Consider the following 18,829-nt stretch of genomic DNA (forward strand, 5'->3'; position numbering starts at 1 on the left):
GATCCGTTGCCGGACACGAAAAAAAAAAAAAAAGAAAAAAAAAAAAAAAAAAAAAAAAAAAAACAAAGTCCGATAACTACCTGGCTTGGTTAGGAAGTGAGAGGCTATAGTTAATAAAAGATTTGACTTAATGGGATTTCTAAAGTACACTATGGAGCTGCCTTCCCCAGTACACTTTGACCCGAGGAGCAACAGAACAGGAAAGCCTGCAGTTGCTGGCACTTTTGCTGGAGAGTGTTTAGGGGAGCCAGGAGGGACTCCTGGCTTATCCAACAGTCTGAGAATTGGAATTTAGGGCAGGAAAGGGAGCTCTAAGAACGTTGTGGGAACCACAGGCCATGGGCTGAGTAGTGGCAGGTGAGGGCTGGGAACCACAGGCTGTAGGCTGAGTAGTGGCAGGTGAGGGCAGGTTTTCCTGTGCAAACAAGACGAAAGGCCCGACATGCTCACCTTCCTCCCTTTGTGTTAGCAAAGAGAGATTGTCCTTAGATGAAAGAAGGAACCTGGGGGGGCGCCAGGAAGAAAACGTGATTTCTGAGGTGACAGAAGGAAACTGTGGTCAAGAGCTGATGAATGGGAGGAAGTGACCCAGCCTTTCGAGAAAGGAAAGCGGAAGCTTTGCCCTACGGCAGCATTAACAGGAGTGGGGTCTCTCGATGGAGGTGGCCGGGGTGTTTGGGTGAGCTCTAGTCCTGCAGGGGTGGGGAAGAGGAGTCCTGGTCGTCCTCACATGATGGCTGAGGGGTCTCTGGTCTCCCCCTCAGGAATGGGAGGTGAGTGTGTGGTGCCTGCACAGCCCCGAACCCCTGGCAGGCTCCCTCCCAGCCCTGCAGTCACGGTCACTGCTCCAGCCCACGGTTTCTGCCACTCATGGCTGTGCCCAGTTCTTGAGGCTCTCTCTGACCTCTAACAGCCTAGTCTCTTAGTCTACAGGCCAAACCCAGAGCCCCTTTACTCCTCTGGCCCTGAAGACCCTGGTGTTGAGGGTCCTCTGTCCCCAAACCTGCTAACCATGTGATAGAGGACCCAGTATAGAGGATTTGGGCCCCTTATCTCAGCAAGGACCAGGGTGCAGCTAGTGAAATAAGCAGGGAGCATTTGTCTTGAGGCTCTGGGTCTGACCTAACCAGGAGTGTCAAGCACAATTTTGATATAGAGGGGAAAAAAATCTTGAAACTGAGAACCAGATACAATAAAAGACAATACTCGTCACATTGAAAAAAACAACAGAACCTAAGTAGACCTCATGTTCAGTAATATCAGGGTAGCTGCTTAGAAACAAGCCTTGGGGCCTGAGACGACTGCATGTTCACCTGTAATGTAAGGAATCACTTCCCTTTGTGACATTAGATGATTTGCAGCTGGCATGTGAAGCAAAATGAATGCCTTCAATAAAAGTGTGGTCGCAATGGAGGATGGGATCCACTTAAGTAAAAACCATGCTCGTCTGTCTGGAGTCAGTGACTTCTATGAGGCTGGCATTGGGACCTGCTGCAGGGCTTTGTGTGTGGGTAAAGTGCAGAGAAAGCTGAGAGTTTCTTGCAGTCATGCTGCAGAAAATGAAATGTGTTGCTTACAGTGGGGGAGGCTGGGAAGTCCAAAGTCTAGGGAATACATCTGGTGAAGGCCCTGGTGATGGTGACAGTGATGCAGGGGTCTCGATGGCAGAGCAGAGAGAGCTGACTCCTCACTCCTCCTTTTAAAGCCTGCAGAACCACACCCACGACCACCCTGAAACCATCAACTTATGGATCCATTTACTAGGGTATGGTCCTCCCAATCTAATCACCTCTTCAAGGCCCCACCTTTCAGTTATAACAGGGTTTCCCATCAGCAGTTACAGTGGGGGTCAAGTCTCCAACACATGGACTTCGGGGACCACAACTGAATCCACAGTACTGACGGATGGGAACGTCACCCCACTGGTAGAACCAGAGCGCAGGCTGAGTTCTTGACTGACCCTGCTGGGTGTCCCGTCTCTAGCAGGTGAGGGAAGCCAGGAGCAGGGCTAGTGCTCTCTAGTACCGAGTCTGCCTTGCCACGGAGGACAGGTTGGTCCACGGGGGACTCTGTTGTGGTGAGAAAGAAAACAATGCTGTCTTTGGATTTTAGGAACACAGGTCTCAGAAGGCTCAGATTAAGGAGTGGATTCTTGTGGCTGGGACCATATTGCCAAAAGAGATTATAAAGTTATGAGTATCACAAGGTGATAATGAGTAGCATTTATTGAGTGTCTACTGGATGCCAGCTCTAAGTACTTCATAGGCTTCATTTCATTAACTCAAAACTTAATAGATGAATACATGAGTGGTTTTATTAATCAAATGATGTTTGATTAGGGCCGGCCCGGTGGCGCACTGCTGCAGTGCGCCGCTTTGGAGTGCAGCGGCGCTCCCGCCAAGGGGTCAAATCCCACATACAGACCGGTGGCTCACTGGCTGAGCGAGGTGCGGGCGCAACACCAAGGGTTGCGATCCGTTGCCGGTCACAAAAAAAGACAAAAAGGAAAAAAAAAAAGATGTTTGATTAAATGAGTTTCAGTCTTCAGGACTTGATCTTGAGGAATGGAAAGAATTTAGAAATACAAGTGACCACCAACCTTATGAGGAAGACATTACTGTCTTGTGGCAGGCAGAATAAAGGCCCTCAGAGATGCTGACTACCTATCCCTGGAACCTGCAAATGCGTTAGGTTACAAGGCAAGGGGGAATTAAGGTTGCTAGTAAGCTGACCTTTAAGTGGAAGATTATTGTGGATTATTTGTGTGGGCCCAGTATGATCACAGAGTCCTTAAAAGAGGACGAGGGAGGCACAATTGTCAGGGTCAGAGCAATGCGATATGAGAGACTTGTTCAGCCAGCCGTTGTTGGCTTTGAAGGTGGAGGAAGGGGCCACAAGCCAAGAAATGCAGGCAGCCTCTAGGAGCTGGGAAAGGCACAGAAAGAGCGTCTCCCCTGGAGCCTCCAGTGGGAACAGGCTCTGTCTGCTAACACCTTGATTTTAGCCCCATGAGACCCATTTCAGAGTTCTGACCTCCAGAACTGTAAGATAATAAATTTGTGTTAAGCTACTCACTTTGTGGTAATTTGTTACTGTAGCTGTAGGAAACTAAAATTTATCCCCGTTTACAGAGAAGGAAACTGGAGCACAACACTTGCATCAGAGTGTGAAGCTCATTTTCCCAGCAGGAACGACAGTGGGAGGTCAGACTCTACACTGTAAGACAGCGTGTTGTGGATTTGGAGAAGATTCTCTGTTGAATTCTGACTTTTAAAACTTAACAGCTAAAGGCAAAGGACTAATAAAATAAAGTCTTAAGCAAACTTGTAAGAATAGTGAGGGAGACTAACGTCCAGAATGAACTAAAGACTGTTAAAAAGAAAAAGAAAAAAAAAATTAGAACCCTTGTACATTGCCGATGGGAATGTCAGATGGTATAGTCACTGCGGAAAATGGTTTGGTGGTTCCTCAAAGAGTTAAACATAAAATTACCACATTACCCAGCAATTCATTGCTAGGTATATACCCAAAAGAATTGAAAGAGCTATTCAAAAAGATATTTGTATAATGCAGCATTATTCACAATAGCCAAAAAGTGGAAACAAACCAGGTGTCCATCAGCAGATGAATGGATAAAATATGATATATATATATATATATATGTATATGTATATATACGTACAATGTCATAGCATTCAGCCACGAAAAGGAATGAAGTACTGATACATGCTACAGTGCATATGAGCCTTGAAAATATTATGCTGAATGAAATAAAGCCAGTTACAGAGGGATAAATATCATATGACTTTATTTATATCAAATATCCAGAATAGGTAAATCCATGGAGACAGAAAGTAAATTAGAGATTACTAGGGGATATGCAGAGAGGGAATTACTGCATTATGGGTATAGAGTTTTTGTTTGGGATGATGGAAGTATTTTGAAAATAGTGATGGTTGCACTACATGGTGCTTGCACTTAATGACCTGGAATTGTACTCAGAAACTGTTACATGGCATATTTTGTTATATATATTTTGCTAAAGTAAAATAATGCCAGTGGTAGCCATGGGGCTTTTAAAACCACACTCAGAAGAAGAGAGGAAAGGACGGTGAACCTCTTGGGGTTGATAGTACAAGGTCAGCAGAGGCCAGCTGTTGGCCTGCTTTTAACATTGTCACTGTGAAGGGTGGACTAAACAAAGCAATGTGCCAGGCACACAGTAGGCACTTGATAAGTGTCGAGTAAATGAGTGGAGAAGCCTTTTAGATGAGTTTCAGTCTTCACAACTAGATCCTGGGGAATGGAAAGAATTTAGAAATACAAGTGATCTTTAAAACACCCTGGAGAATAAGAGAAGTTAAGTCTAATGCCAGGCAAGTGTTTGCCTTTAAAAAATTTAAAAAAAAAAAAAAACTGAGGTGATAGAGGGTAAAGTGCAATAATCATAAACTGGCAAGCCTAGAGCTGATTGCTGGCAGAGTGTGGGAACAGATGGTTGTGTGCTTTTAGAAAAGAGTGTGGAGATTGCTATCCATCAGCATGAATTCACTAAGAAAGTCGTGTTAAGTTAACTTCATTTCTCTATTGATGGGATAACTAGGTTAGTAAATTTAGGGGACTGTTGTAGACATTGCATTTCTTGATTTCAGCACAATGTCAGGCTGTCCCTCATGCATCCTGTCCCAGTGGATAGTGGGGTGAAGGGGTGGGGTGACTGTGCAGCTGAGCCGGAGAATCTGCAGCAGCTGAAGAGTATGAGCTGCCAGCGTCAGCCTTAGGGGTGGTCTGAGTAGAACAGCAAGTGGCCTTACAGCCCAGTGACTGGGGGAAGGCCCCTAAGTCTCGCTGTCAGCCAGGTGGAAGGCCAAAAGCGGAGGGGAAGGAGCGCTGAGACTCAGCAACATCACCAGCTGGAAATGCTGGGCCCCGTTCACCGAGATTCAGCTTGGGGAGAGAGGTGATTTAGGGAGACAGCCAATTATGGTACAGGGTAGGGACGTTTCAGAAGTTCATGTGAACATGGTCTTGGCATTTAAATAGCCAGTGTTTTCCACCTAGGCTGACAATGTGATGTAAATACAGAGTAGAGCTAATTTAGCTTGTCCTGATAGAAGACTAGTGTCACAGAAACTTATCATTTTTGCACCCAACCAGAGACTGTACCCTCTGTTGTGTTGCCATCGGCACAAGCATCATGTCTTAGGATTTTTATTAGGAGGAACCCTTTGTGGTGGACTTTCTGGAAGGAGTCATGTGTATCTAGGTAGAAGGTGCTGAATAAAGTGGTTTTCTAACGATATGGAATGCACGATGCTTGCATTCAATCCGTTCGACATGTGCTCACTGACACCTGCTCTGTGACAGACGGGACTGTCAGGATGCATCAGTGAGTAAACAGACAGGTTCCACTGCAAGGAGTTGTAGGCGATTTGGGGGAGGCGGGTGAATCACAGTGAATGTGTGAGAGGTAGGATAGTCGTGCTACCCGGGCACAAGGCCAGTGGCTGCCACCTGAGAGCACATTGTTGGCCGGGTTGAACTGAGTTACCAGAGTGGACAGTGGAGACTCTGAGCGTGAAGACCAAAGACAGCCAGTGGCTTTCGTGACATTCATGTCTGGTGACCCTCCGGGTCCTCTTGAGACACAGAAACATCTGTCTCTGAAGGGCCAAAAGCCCTTGTTTCCAGTGGGCATGTGCCACGTGGGCATTGCTGGGCATCCTTTCAAAGTGATCCAGTGTTTGAAGGTGTACACTGTACACCGTAGTGGCTGTGTGTGCCCTGGAGCCCACCCTGGGCTGCTGAGAGAATCGTTCCATCGTGAGCAGGTAGAGAAGTGTTCTTGGCGGTGAGTGAACTGAGCAGCCTCATCCCTTGGGAAGAATTTTCAAGGAGATTTAAACAGATTTGCAATGGGAGTGGATAAAGAACTGAGCTAGAGTGTTTAAAGTGTGAGCTCAGTAGGAAAACACAAGGAGAAAAAAGATATAGGTGCTTTCAGCACCTTTTATCTACTTTTTAAAGTAAGATGGTAAAGGCACAGTAATGAAGTCAAATTGTAACCTTTTTTTGTACTAGAAATTTTTATAGGGAAAAAGGACAGGTCATTCCTAAATGAAGACCTCATTTGCGAGCTCATCAGTTCCAGTTGGTCAGCCTGCCTTGATTTGAAAAATGAGGTGGAGAAGGTGGCATGTTTCAACAAATAAAAGTTGCCAGTGCTGGAGTGGACTTCTTGAAGGAGAAAAATGTGATTGCTTTTTCTCCCTGAAACACATCCATCCAGTTGGAGAGATGTCGAGCCGCTTTTGTGAGGCACTGTGCAACGTGAGCCCCTTCCTGGACACGCTTTCCCCCCCAGTGCTTTCATTTCTCATGAAAAGATTAGAACCCACTGTTCCCCCAGCAGGAGGAGGTGTCGTCATCCCTGCCACCATCCATGTTCACCAGTTTTCAGCAAGACCTCCTGAAGGAGCCTCCAGTACTCCCCAAACCTCATCTTCTTTCTCTGTCCGATGTCCCCACCGACCCCCGGGTGCTGCTGAGTGGAGGAAGGGAGGGGCTGGGTGCTGGGCAGTCACTCAGCACTGACAGTGCAGGTGCCCAGGTCCCAGCTGTGGCTGTGGTTGGTGCTGGCTCAGCATCACCCGCCTGAGATTTTATTATTCATCCTATTTATAAAACACGGAGGTGATGCTGGCTTTTTATGTGGCTCTTTTCACGAGGCTTTTGAGGGAAACGATTTTTTATAGTGAAGCGGCTGTGCTGGGTGCCTCGCGTGTGCCTGTGCAGATCTTCGCTCTTGTGGGGCTCGTGGCTCGGAAGTCCTGTTGCTTCTTTTCACAGCCAGTGCCATTTATATAACATAAAACAAGTCGCAAAGGAAAGGCGTAGGGGTTGGGAACCGGTTCAGCTTGGACAGAACCTTTCCTTGGCAGTTTTGGAAGAGAAGGGCCTGGAAGCCTGAGGGATGCCAGTCCTCGGTCCCTATCAGTGGTATGTAGCACTCTGAGAAGAAAACCAAAATTACAGCTGACAGACGGCTCAGGGCCAGAGCCACATGGCAGGGCCCAGCTACACGAGGTGCTTCCTAACTTCTGTGACCTCACACTCAGCTTGTTTTCCTCCTACCTCCATTATGGGCTGATTATGTCCCTCCCCCCAAATTTGTGTTGAAGTCCTAACCCTCAGTGCCTCCGAATGTGACTTTATTTGGAAATAGAGTCGTTGCAGATGTAATTAGTTAAGGTGAGTTTATACTGGAGTACAGAGAGCGCCTAATCCAATGACTGGTGTCCTTATAAAAGGGGGAAATTTGGAGTCAGATGCACACACAGAAAAAACGCCACAGGAATATTGGAGTTCTGTTGTCACAAGCCAAGGAACATCCAGAAGCTACAAGAGGCCCAGAGCAGATCCTGCCCTAGCACCTTCTGAGGGAGCACGGCCCTGCCTGCACCTTGATCTTGGACTTCTGGCCCTCAGAACCGGGAGATGACAAATTTCTGTTGTGTGAGCCACTCCGTCTGTGGCTCTTGGTCACGGCACCACTCCTTTACTCTCGCTGTCTTGCCCGCCTGCACTGCCCTCTCCTCACAGCTGGATCCCAGCCCCACCTCTCTCCTCCCTCCACTCTCATCCTGGAGAGCTCACCGTGCCGCAGCTTCGGTCACCACCTCGAGCCTGCTGAGCTCCAGGTCCGACCTGCACGGGGCGCAGCAGGCCTTCCTCGAGCTGGCCTCGCCGGTTCCTGCTGCTCCTCCACCCCACGCCACCCCCAGCTGTGCTGAGTGATTTATAGTAATTGCTCAGTTAGGGGGAAAGTTAGTAAATGCTGGAGAAATTACCCACAAAATCACATACACAGCTTAAACACCGTGCTTTAATCAAAGGCATGTTAGTGATGATGTATTCAACAGTGTTTTGATGCCAGGCCGTTTCTTTGCATTTGGGTCCGTGGATCAGAGTGTCTGTGCCATCAACTACCTCACACATCGTCACCCCCGCCTGTGGCTGGGATGTCCAGATTGGACTTCTTTAAGGTAACCCAAGAATCTAAATGCAAAATCCTTTTGAAATTTGACAACTTTTCCTAATATTTTATGGTTGTCTGCCTATACCTATTTCACCTGCAGTTTTTTTGTCTGAGTATTTTTCAAAGCAGCCGGTATTGTTTTTATAGAAACAGCATTTTTTTTCTTTTTTTCTGGCACATTTCCTTAGTTTGTGCAGTCTTTAAAGAACAACTGCAAATGTAAGTAACAGGTACAACTGACATAACAGGTTTGGGGTTTGGGACATACATAACTGAGTCTTAGTGTGTGTACAACTCAGTGTGAGTGCTAGAGAACTACCCACCTGAGCGTAGCGTGAGTCAGGGTGGAAGTGTTTTACAGAGGCAAGTGGAGGTCCATGAAGAGTTCTACGAATACTCAGTTCCTGGAATAGGCCCAATGCTCTTTCTCCTCCCAGCCTTGACTCATGCCAGTCTCTCCACCAGCATATCTTCTCACTTTAGCCCGATTGCCACTTTTCCATCAGGTCTCAGCTTAGCTGTCACTTCCTCCAGGAAGTCCACCTTGCCTCCTTCAGGCTAGGTTAGATGTTCTTCCAGTGTGCTTGAAAGCGCCCTCTACTTCCCCATCAGAGAACTCACACTCCATTGTAAACGCACCTCCCGCCAAGCCTAAGCTTTGTGTGGATGGAGCTCTTGCCTGCATCATTTTTCGTGGATCCCCAACGCCTAATGCAGCATTTGGTGTAGAGTGCCCGGAAAATACTTGGGGATGGGAGGGAGGATGAGAGAAAGATCATATAACGTGTTTTTAAGAAATCTGCAGCCAGTCCCTAGGTTGTAGGGTAAGGTATACCTCCTTAGCAGATAGTGAGGTGTGTACCGTATTAGCGGTGACAGCAGCAGCAGTGGAAGCGGTGGTGGAGATGGTGTGGTAGTAATAGCCAGGATAAGAAGAACAACTCCTCCACCGATGGTAATACCACCCCTGGTGTTTGTGGACTACTCAACATAGGTCTTCAGATGCATTATGCTGCCTGATGTGTGCCAGCTCCGTGCCCCCAACTCCCTCGCTCCTGAGCCCTGTGCAGCCTCACACGTCACTGCGTTAGTCCATGTTTCCCTTCATCCTGGACTCTACGGTCCTGTTCCCATCGCTGGAATCCCACTCATCCTCCCCAGCCTGACCCAGATACCATGTGCTTGTCCTGGCCCAGCCCCGGCCCTTCCTCCGGCTCCTCATTCTAGTGCCCTCCTCTCCACCAGGTCCCTTCCTTCCTCCTGGCTCCTGCACTGGAATACTGTCTCCGTCCCACTGTGGGATGGAAGGGAACAGATGGCTTTGTGAAGAGCGTCCTTGGAACCCCACAGATCCTGTGTCTTGCCCCTATCCCTAGGTGCGTCCAGCAGTGGCTAATGAGCCTCTCAATAGAGTGAGCAAGAACGTCTTGGGTCGTTGCTGCTGTTTTTTGTGCAGCTCTCATTATGCCGTTGCCAGCCCTTCAGGAGAGAAGGGGCCAAGCTCCACTTCCTCCAGCTCTCAGTGAGGTGTGCTGAGAGGAGGAGGGGGCGGGCGTGGGGACAGGGTCAGAGTGCAGCTGGGAGGAGAGCAGGCTTTCCAGACTTCTTAATTTTCATTTGTTTCCGGACATGAGTCTTCAGGGCTCATGCACAAGGCACCCGCTGAGCAGGTGACATGTGGCGACTGAACGCCAGCTGTTCATTTTCCAGGGCTGCCTGACAAGATACCAAGAACTGGATGGTTTGAACAACAAAAAGGGATTCTGTCTCGGCTGTGAAGACTGGAGTCGCAGGGCCATGCTCCCTCTGAAGGCTCAAGGAGGGTCATCCTTTGCCTCTTCCAGCCTCTTGCTGGCAGTCCTCTTGCTGACAGTCCTCGGCGTCCTTGCCTCGTAGCTCCATCGCCCCAGTCTCTGTCTGTGGCATGGCCACCTTCCCTCTCTGTGTGCCTACGTGTCTCTAAGTCCCTCTCTCCTTAAAAAGGACACCAGTCATTGGGGATAAGGCCCATCCTAATCCAGTATGACCTCATCCTAACTTTATATCTGCAAAGACCATATTGCCAAATAAGACCACATTCACAGGTATTGGAGGTTAGGGCTTCAACATGTCTTTGGGGGGACACAATTCAGCACTGGCATTTTTAAGTGTGTTCTTTCTTGCTTCCTGAGCACATAAGGAATGAACGACAGAACTTGGGGAATGCGTTTCTGCATTTGTGCCCAGTGCCTAACATGGACCCTGGGGCTGTGGACACCCCTGGGCTTTGCTGGGGCATCCCAACACTCACCTCCCATTATTGCAAATGTGACTTCATTTTCTCTACCTCTTGAACTTGGTTGCTTGTTTCTCTGCTCTAATGGAATATTCCATCTGGAAGAGGTCATACCTTCTCATAGCCAACAGACTCACCAGCGTTCTGGAAATAAGAAGCCAGTTTTTGGCAAAAGAGGAGAAATGCTTGAGGATCTGGATGATGTTAGATGTTGCCTGGTTAGTCATCGCTGGCGCTGGGCTGAGGGGTTGAAAGCAGATTGGATGAAAGTGATCTGCGGTGATCTGTCAACTTGGGGTCCTTGTGCATCATCTCCCAGCTGTTCTGAACACTCCGGTATCTCATGAGCAAAGCATGGCTGTGGGAGCTCTGTGGTCTGAAGCCATAAGGTCCCTCATACCAGAAGCACTCTGCTAAGAGCATGGAAATGAAGCTATGTGAAGGAGAAAGCTAGGTGGTGCTCAGCTGCAGAGCGTTCTTGATGCTTCTGGAAGTTTTGGAAAACGTGTCTCCAGAGGCGGCTTTGCCCATGTGGGTGGCAGCCCTGTGGAGCTTTTTCCTTTGCTGTTTTTTTTTTCCCCCTTCCTTTTGGCAGGCAGATGTTTGTGTGGAAGTGTGACCTTTAATTTTTTAAAGACCCATCTCCCTGGAGTTAATTTCTCTTTTGAAGTCATAATCATGTGTGTAATGCTTTCTGTTCATCTGGACTCCAAGTGAAGGGTTATATGTCACAAGTGGGGAAAACTGGGGGCTTTCTGCATGCCATTTGGGCATAAAGGAAGATAGCTACAAGGCAAAGACATGGAAATGATCAGTTTCCAAAGCTCATTGGAAATGGAATTTGGTTTTCTTATGTCTTTCTTGACCATAGCAGCCAATTTAATTCTTACACAAATAACAGAGGCTCTCCAAGGAGGCAAACAATTCTGATTTTCTTCTTGAGTATTTCCATTATGATGGACCTTTCTCCAGTGCTCACAAAGAGGAAAGCTGCAAATTCACACGAACCCTCCAGGTTCTAAACATAGTGGTTGGTCACGTGGGACCTGTCATTAGAATTGCGCTGCTCCAAGTTGCTAGTGTAGGAAACCAAGAAGGCTAGAGCTGGCCACCTGTTGATTCTTGCCCGCTCTGGCAAAGGCCTCCAGTCCCTCCCAGATGCCAGAACTGCTTTAGGAAACACGTGAGATGTGTTCCGTTGGCAACCCTGTCACAGACCTGCTGTTTGGGTCTCTGCTGAGGATTTCTCCTCTGGCCCCTGCAGAAGGTGGGTGTCTGCGAGTTGGTTGGACCTGAGAAGGGAAGAGCCCAAAGATATGATGCCCCTTTCCACCTTCCATGTTCTTCCTGCTGCTTGAGATGAGCCAACCAGAGAAGTACACACCCTTCTGGACTGTTGGGAAACAGTCCTTGTTTGTAGTTTCTAAATTGACCTATGCAGTAGATAGTGTAACACATTTTTCTGACTGAGGTCCATGTTGTCAGCCTCTCTTAGACCTAATCGTGAGGACCACCCAGAATGAGCACTCGTTCTAGTAGAACAATGCAGCCATTTACCAGCAGGCACCTTGTGGTCGAAGCCTTGGAAAGGAAGCTTGAATTTGCACTCTCATTTTCTTTTCAATTAAAAATATCCGAACAAATTTGGTGTGTGGGAAGAAAGGACACATTAGCACTGAGTAATGAAGAAAACTCAGTAACGCTAAGCCAGTGCTTTATTCAATAAATAACTTCCTCTTTGTGGCAGAAGACATCGATGCTGAGTGACCTGAGGAGTGGGTCGTTCCAGGCTGCTCTTCTGGGTGGATGGCAGGGGCGTGGAGAACCTCTATGCTTCCATTTGCACAGGGCCCCAGGCTGAGCAGAGTGGGCGTGTGGAGCCTCTTGATGTCAGGACTGTTGTGATCCGTCACCCTCTGGCCCCTCCCGGTGCTGGGCCTCGTGACCTGCAGGCCAGGCTAGAAAGCTGCCCTAGGACACCCCGGTGAAGGCAGACTTCTTAATGCCCGATGAGGCCCCCAGGACCAGACTTTTCTAGTAAGTCTAGAGAAGAGCACTCACTGGTGGTTGTAAGGAGCTCAAGTTCAAATCCCTGGCCTGCCCCACCTGCTGGTGCCTCAGCTTCGGCACGTCATTTACTCCCTGCTGCCTCATCAGCTAAAGCATTGAATCTGGCACGTAATCGATACTTAATATGTAATTAGCTATTATGATGTCTGCCTAAGTAAATTTACATGGGCATTGCAACATTAGAAGCTCTGTTGCTGGGATTCATGTGTGAGAGTCCAAGGAACCTGGTTGCTGTATAGCAGGGTGTCACCATGATTTATTTAGCCCTTGGCCCTTTAGGCCTTGACAGCCCACTCTGAACATGACACTTCTGTCCCTGCTGCAGTGACCAGGGTCGGGGTCTATGGTATGTGGTAAGAAGCACCTTCCTTCAGCAACACATTTCTGTGTGCATGTTCCATCTTATGTACGTAGGCCACGTGTCATCCTTCAGTGTCCTTACAGCACAGCCATTCACTTCTGAGCAGGCCTTGGTGTGACGCACAGGGGTCTGAAGAGGGTCTGAATCCAAGAAGCTGGTCCACAGTAGAGATAGTTCCTATTCATTGAGCATTTCATTGAGCGTGTGTTATTTGCCAGGCACTCTTCCAAGGATTCTCCCAGTATGGACCCATTTATTTGGGCAATGTTCCAGTAAGATAATTACTAATCTTATCTCATTTTTTAGATGAGGAAACTGAAACTGAGGAGAGTTTGTCCACTGCCTGAGGTCAAACAAAGGTTACAACTCTGGTACATGTTCAGTGTCTCAAATCTGAACTCTGAAATGCTCCAAAATCCAAAACTTTTGAACACAGACATGGTACTCAAAGGATATGCTCATTGGAGCATTTTGGATTTTGATTTTCAGATATGGGAGGCTCAACCAATTTAAGTATAATACAAATATTTCAAAATCTGAAATTCGAAACACTTTTGGTCCCAAGCATTTTGGGTAAGGGATACTTGACCTGTATTTGAAGCTGGGAGTATCGCTTTGCCCTGTTAACCACCGTAGCTATGAACCACCGTGGAATGGACAGACATCTGCAGCCCTGCCCTCCCCTGGACAGCTGCTCAGGTGCTGCTCTGAAGCCAAGGCTGCATTTCAGTGGCATCTAATGAACATTTATGGAGGAGCCACCATGGGCTAAATCCCTGGACTTGCCCTCTAGAAGAGGAAGGAGGCAGCTGACTAGCTCACTGGTCACATCAGTGCACTCCTGGAGTGAGAATAAGGAGTGGTGGCAGCTTCGAGAAGGGCACAAGTAACTCCCTGGAGGGGGAGGAGGTATTTCTTGGAGGGGTGACTTCTGAGTTAGGTTTTGTGGAATAAATAGTTTACCAGGTGTTCTAAGGGGGGGGGGGGAACAGGCAGAAGAAACAGCATGCAAAGAACACAGGCATTAAACAGCAGGATTTTTTTAAGGTGGGGGTACTGCAAGGACTTCAGCATGAATGCATGATAAAGTGCAGGGGGAGTATTGTCCTTGTTGAGACAGAGCCAGGAGACACCGGGCCTGGTTTACCATGCCAGGGGACTGGACTTTATCCCAAGGGTGTAGGCAATTTAATATCATAGTTTTAAAATATAGTTAAAACCCCCAAACCTTGATACATTTAGTATACTATTTTTCCTCATTTTATTATTCTAATTGTGGAAGGAAAAGATCACAAAAGTAACTAAGCTCTGTATATGATGTTCTGACCTTGTGCTAAAAAGAATACTGTTTTTTAATCTCTTCCACTGGTTTTTCCATTTTCCATCTGCAGTTCCCTGTGACAAAAGTTATCCTCAGATGCCAGGATAAGTACTTTTGAGGGTTTTTGTTTTTGTTTTTAATGTTTTTTTAAGTGGCTTTGATTGCATAAGAGCACCATGTGGAACTGTTTCCAGCAGTATCTTTATAGCAGGAATAGAGGCTAAGACTGATTATGTAATTGTTCCCTTAATCTATTCTCAGAACCTAACATGTTGCTAGTATATAAAAAATCCTAGTGATCATAATGGTTGCTGAGTGTCTTTCCTGCTCACGATTTCTGGTGCTATTGCTCTTAGACTGTTTACTGCAGAATAGGAATCAATGGTTTAAATGTGGCATGACCGTTCACCCAGCACTGCCCACCCCAGACTCAGCTCTGTCTGCTCCATCTTGCATGTGCAGCCCCAGCCAGCGGCTCTGACTGGAGAAAGGATTCCTGCACACTCATTAGAGCCCCTCACTAATGTCTCACATGTTAACACTTGGATGAGGAGAGGCAGCGCACTTCTGCTGCGCTGAGGTTGCACTTTGCAAGGAGAGCAGAATGCCATCTGTCAGAGGAGGTGGCAGGCATGTGCAGATACTGCTGTGAATTCCATGAATGCTTAATTGCTATAGAATGTTTTCTTTTCATTTGAGTCTTTGCATTTAGTTTGTTGTTTGTTCTTTTTTTTATTTTGTAGAATAGTCCTTATCAGTGGCAGAAGATCCTTCTGTAGTATATTTTCAGTGCTGCCGTATCGCGACAGTACCCAAGTCGGGTATGTATATGCATGCATGCTTTATAGTTCTCTGGATGAAAAGTTTGGACACCAGTGTGCATAATGTGGCTACCCTTTTCCACTTTCAAGAACTTGCTTTGCTTTGACACTGCAAATTCAAAGTATTTGTAAGTTTGAAAGGAAGATGCTCCACCTGCTTTTCAGCCAGAAAGCTTCTTTGTTGTTGAATGTGGGTGTGTGCATGCATCCCCACCACGTTGCTTGTTCTTTCTAAATGTGCATTTTGTCACCGTTTCCAATATTGTAATGCAAGAGCTATATGGGGCCCACCCTATTCCACATGGCCACTTCAACTTTTGGAAAAGGTAGGTCAGGAAAAGGATCAGACCAAACCCTGTGACCATCCTTGCATCTTGGGCTTGAGGTCAGAAACTGACCAGCAAGCAGGTGCTGCCACTGCAGGGCAAGTATCAAAGCCAAGTGGCACCAGGAACAGACCGTATGTAATTAGCTACAGGCCAGAGGAACACCCCCCTCAGACTGACAAGCCCCTCCTTTCAGTCCGTGAAACAGTAAGTACCTGAGGGCCTGTCCTTGCAGAGCCTCCTCTGCTCATTGCCATCCCCGAGCGCCATGTTCATTTCCTCCTCTGTGTCCAGACTCATGCCTCTCCTCATGTGCCCAGTGTCTGACATCAGAGGGCTTCTGGTGTTTAGGGCAGGACAAGTCACTATGTAGGATGGTTGGGAACATCACAGGATGTTGGCTCTGGTCATTGTGACAACCAAATACTGCAGACATGAGACCACTGCTCCTGAGTTCAGTATGGCCCTGGTTCACCATTTACTCATCTTTCATCACCTCCATGAGCTCTGCCCCAGGCACTCCTGCTGGCCATGGCCTTCCCTTTCCCTTGTGACCTGTGAGACTTATGACCCGTTCATTTCACCATGGCCGTTATTTGTACCCTACACTGGAACCTCCATGGGACAGAAAGCAGCACATCTTTATTCATGGAATCCTGACTCAGTCCTTGATCAGATGTGTGTCTTTAAAGAGCAATGATGATCATACCATGTATTGAGTACACACTTTGTGCTGGTCCTTTTTATTATCTGCATCCTTACAACAAAAGTAGCAGCAATTCTGCAGCTCAGAGGTTTAAGGACCTTCTAGGGATGGCCCTGGGGCAACCTCATGGGGAGGCTCTTTTCACCTGATCAACCTGCTGTGGCCCCTGGTCTGGTAGCATCTGAAGGGCAGGCTCATTCCCTGAGGAAACTACGTAGTACCAGCTCACAGACCTGATGTGTGACCCTAGGGGGCCAGTCTATTAAACTAATTACAAGTAGTGGCCCCAGGGCCCAGAATATCTGAGTGTGACCACCAGGTATATATCAACTCTATATCAACAGGAGAAGGCTCCTTGCCAGCACATCCTCTTCTGGCCAGGGCTTGGATGGGCACTGTAGTGTCACCCTCATTTCAGTAGACTTCCCTAGCTGACCTTTCTGATTGATGCATCCTTTCCTTAGCTATGTCCCATTCATTCATTTATTGAGTGCCTGCAGTGTGACTAGGTACCGGGGATAAAGATCGTTAGGGATGAACCTGGTTCCTGTCCTCCTGAACTTACAGCCTAGCAGGGAAGACACATTAAAGTCACACACAATTGGGCCGGCCCAGTGGCGCACTGCTACAGTGTGCCATTTGGGAGCGCGGTGGCGCTCCCGCCGAGGGTTCGGATCCCACATACAGACCGGTTCCTGCTCACTGGCTGAGCGAGGGGCGGGAGCAACACCGAGGGTTGCGATTCCGTTGCCGGTCCCGGTCTGGTACGGGCGCGACACTGAGGGTTGTGATCCGTTGCCGGACACGAAAAAAGACAAAAAGGGAAAAAAAAAAAAAGTCACACACAATTAATTACAATTTTTAATAAATGCTAATGATATCTAGTCAGGTGGCTGCTGGGTTTTCCTGGCAAGGACTCATGCTGTTTCTTTAAGACAATTTGGCTTCTCCACACTTTTGTCCTTGAAGTGCTCGTGTTAGTTTCATTCTCTAAGGGTGATCTTATTTCCAAGTTCCAGGGTCCCCTCCCTGAAGAACCCAAGTGTTTATCCCCATTTTATAGACAAGAGTGCTGGTGCTCAAGAGTTGAGGTCTCAAACATCAACTTTGGGCCAGATTGAGACCTTAAACCCCAGTCTGTCCAGCCATAGGTTTTTCCATGCCCCACCCTGGCAGACAGGCAAGACAAGCTCCATATCTGCGAAGCCTTTCAGTGACAGAGCTTTTATGCTGTCTGCCTCCCGGAGTGTAACTGAGGCTCACAGCAGTGAATGGGCACCAGGTTCCCGACAGGGCGCCTGGCATGCAGAGAGGTAGGAGGGGCCCTGATCAAGGACCCCATGTTTCTGACAGCCAAAGAAATGCAAGCATCAGTGTGGAGAACTTTGGAGAGCTTCACTTGGGCAAATCGCTTACCTCCTGGGAAGCTTTCCTTTGCTCCGCTGTAGAATGGAGAAGGCAGGTCACTACCTTGGATCCTTAATTTGAAGATTGCAGTGTTGTATGCAAAGCCGATAGGAATATGTTTTAACTTAAATTACCCAGGAAGCGATCACAGAATCGTCGCCATTGGACATCCTTGTGCATGTACGTGGTCCTCCACATTCTTAACTCCTCAGGGCAGTGCTAGCCTGCAGCCAGCTGGCGGGAGGAAAATGGTATCTGTCCACTCCTGGGTCTCCTTCCTGCTGCTAGGAAGGCCTCACGTGTTGCAGGAAGGGCCACCTTGTAGGACTGTCAGTAGATTCAGCTATTCTGCCTGTTGGCCCTGAATGGAGAGGCAGAATGAGTGTGTGGGGTCACAGGACCTGACCTATTACATGTTAGACATGAACAGATCCACGTCTACTCCTCCCAGTTTTACAGATAAGGAAGCCAGGGTGCAGAAAGGCTAATTATTTTATAACCAAAAACATAATCAGATTCTTTGCCATACTTAACAGAAATAACATGCCTGTTTTTGCAGCATATTCATTTAAGTACTCACATAAGAGAAACTATGAGCACAATTCGAAATGTTGTAATTGAGCAGCAGGATTAAGAAGCATTCTGCTTTAACTTTTTATGAGCAGACATATTTATAAATAATAAATCCATTTACCGTAATTAAGATTTAAGGTTTTTGGGAAACTGCTCAAATGAAAAAATTATATGCTAGTAAATATACTAGTACATATACTAATAAACAGCATATACCTATAAATAAGCTACTTTTAGTTAATATACACATTAACTAATATACATATTAACTGTGGAAAATACTTTTACACTGAAGCTCTTTCAGTGACGAGGCCACAACTCATAGAATCTCAGGGGTGGAAAGGCCTTCAGTGGTCACATAGTTTGATCTTCCTGCTTTGCAGCTGAGGCACAGGGGGGTGAGACTTGCCCACGGCCCAGCCAGTGGAGCCAGCAATGCTACAGCTCAGGCCTCCGGGCTCCCACCCTGCTGCCTCTGTGGTTCTAGCTCATGCGTTCCTGTCGTACTTACACACATGGACCAGGCCACATGTGCCTGATTATTCCAAACAAGCATAGACACCCCCCTGTCCCCACCTCGTGAAGGGGATAATGTCCAGTTCCAATTTCATAGCAAGAAAGTTCTAAAAACAGGAAACTCACGGGTTCATCTGCCTGTGCTCGAACCTCCTTCCCATGGAAAGCGTCTATCAGGATAGTTTTATCTTTCTGGGTTTGTTTTCTGGTTTCTTGTGCTGCTCTGGAGCTTCCTAGCCCTGCCTCCCACTGCGGCCCCAAAGCTTTGTTTAGCCTGAAATGAACACTGATTTTGGCTCCTGACATCAGTTGACCAAAGCAACGGTAGGAGGGGTTTTACCTTCCATCCATCCATCCATTCATTCCTTTGTGCATTAGGTCACTTGTTCTGCCCCTAGTGAACATGAGGCCGCGA

The 18,829-nt window shown here is 47.5% G+C and overlaps 1 protein-coding gene across 2 annotated transcripts in view; it reads left to right on the forward strand.

Moving 5' to 3' along the window:
- Positions 1-18,829, forward strand: part of CABLES1 (Cdk5 and Abl enzyme substrate 1) — a 60,564-nt gene that overhangs the window by 2,303 nt on the left and 39,432 nt on the right. Inside the window, exon 2 of one of the 2 annotated variants that reach the window (XM_008568404.1) lies at positions 14,809-14,886. The exons of the other annotated variant lie outside the window; for it this stretch is intronic. Coding sequence (XP_008566626.1) covers positions 14,809-14,886 — 78 coding nt within the window. The remainder of the gene's footprint in view (positions 1-14,808; positions 14,887-18,829) is intronic. 2 annotated transcript variants of the gene reach the window in all.

The sequence above is a fragment of the Galeopterus variegatus genome, unplaced genomic scaffold (assembly GCF_000696425.1).
Source record: "Galeopterus variegatus unplaced genomic scaffold, G_variegatus-3.0.2 Scaffold407, whole genome shotgun sequence".
In the NCBI taxonomy this organism is placed as follows: domain Eukaryota; kingdom Metazoa; phylum Chordata; class Mammalia; order Dermoptera; family Cynocephalidae; genus Galeopterus; species Galeopterus variegatus.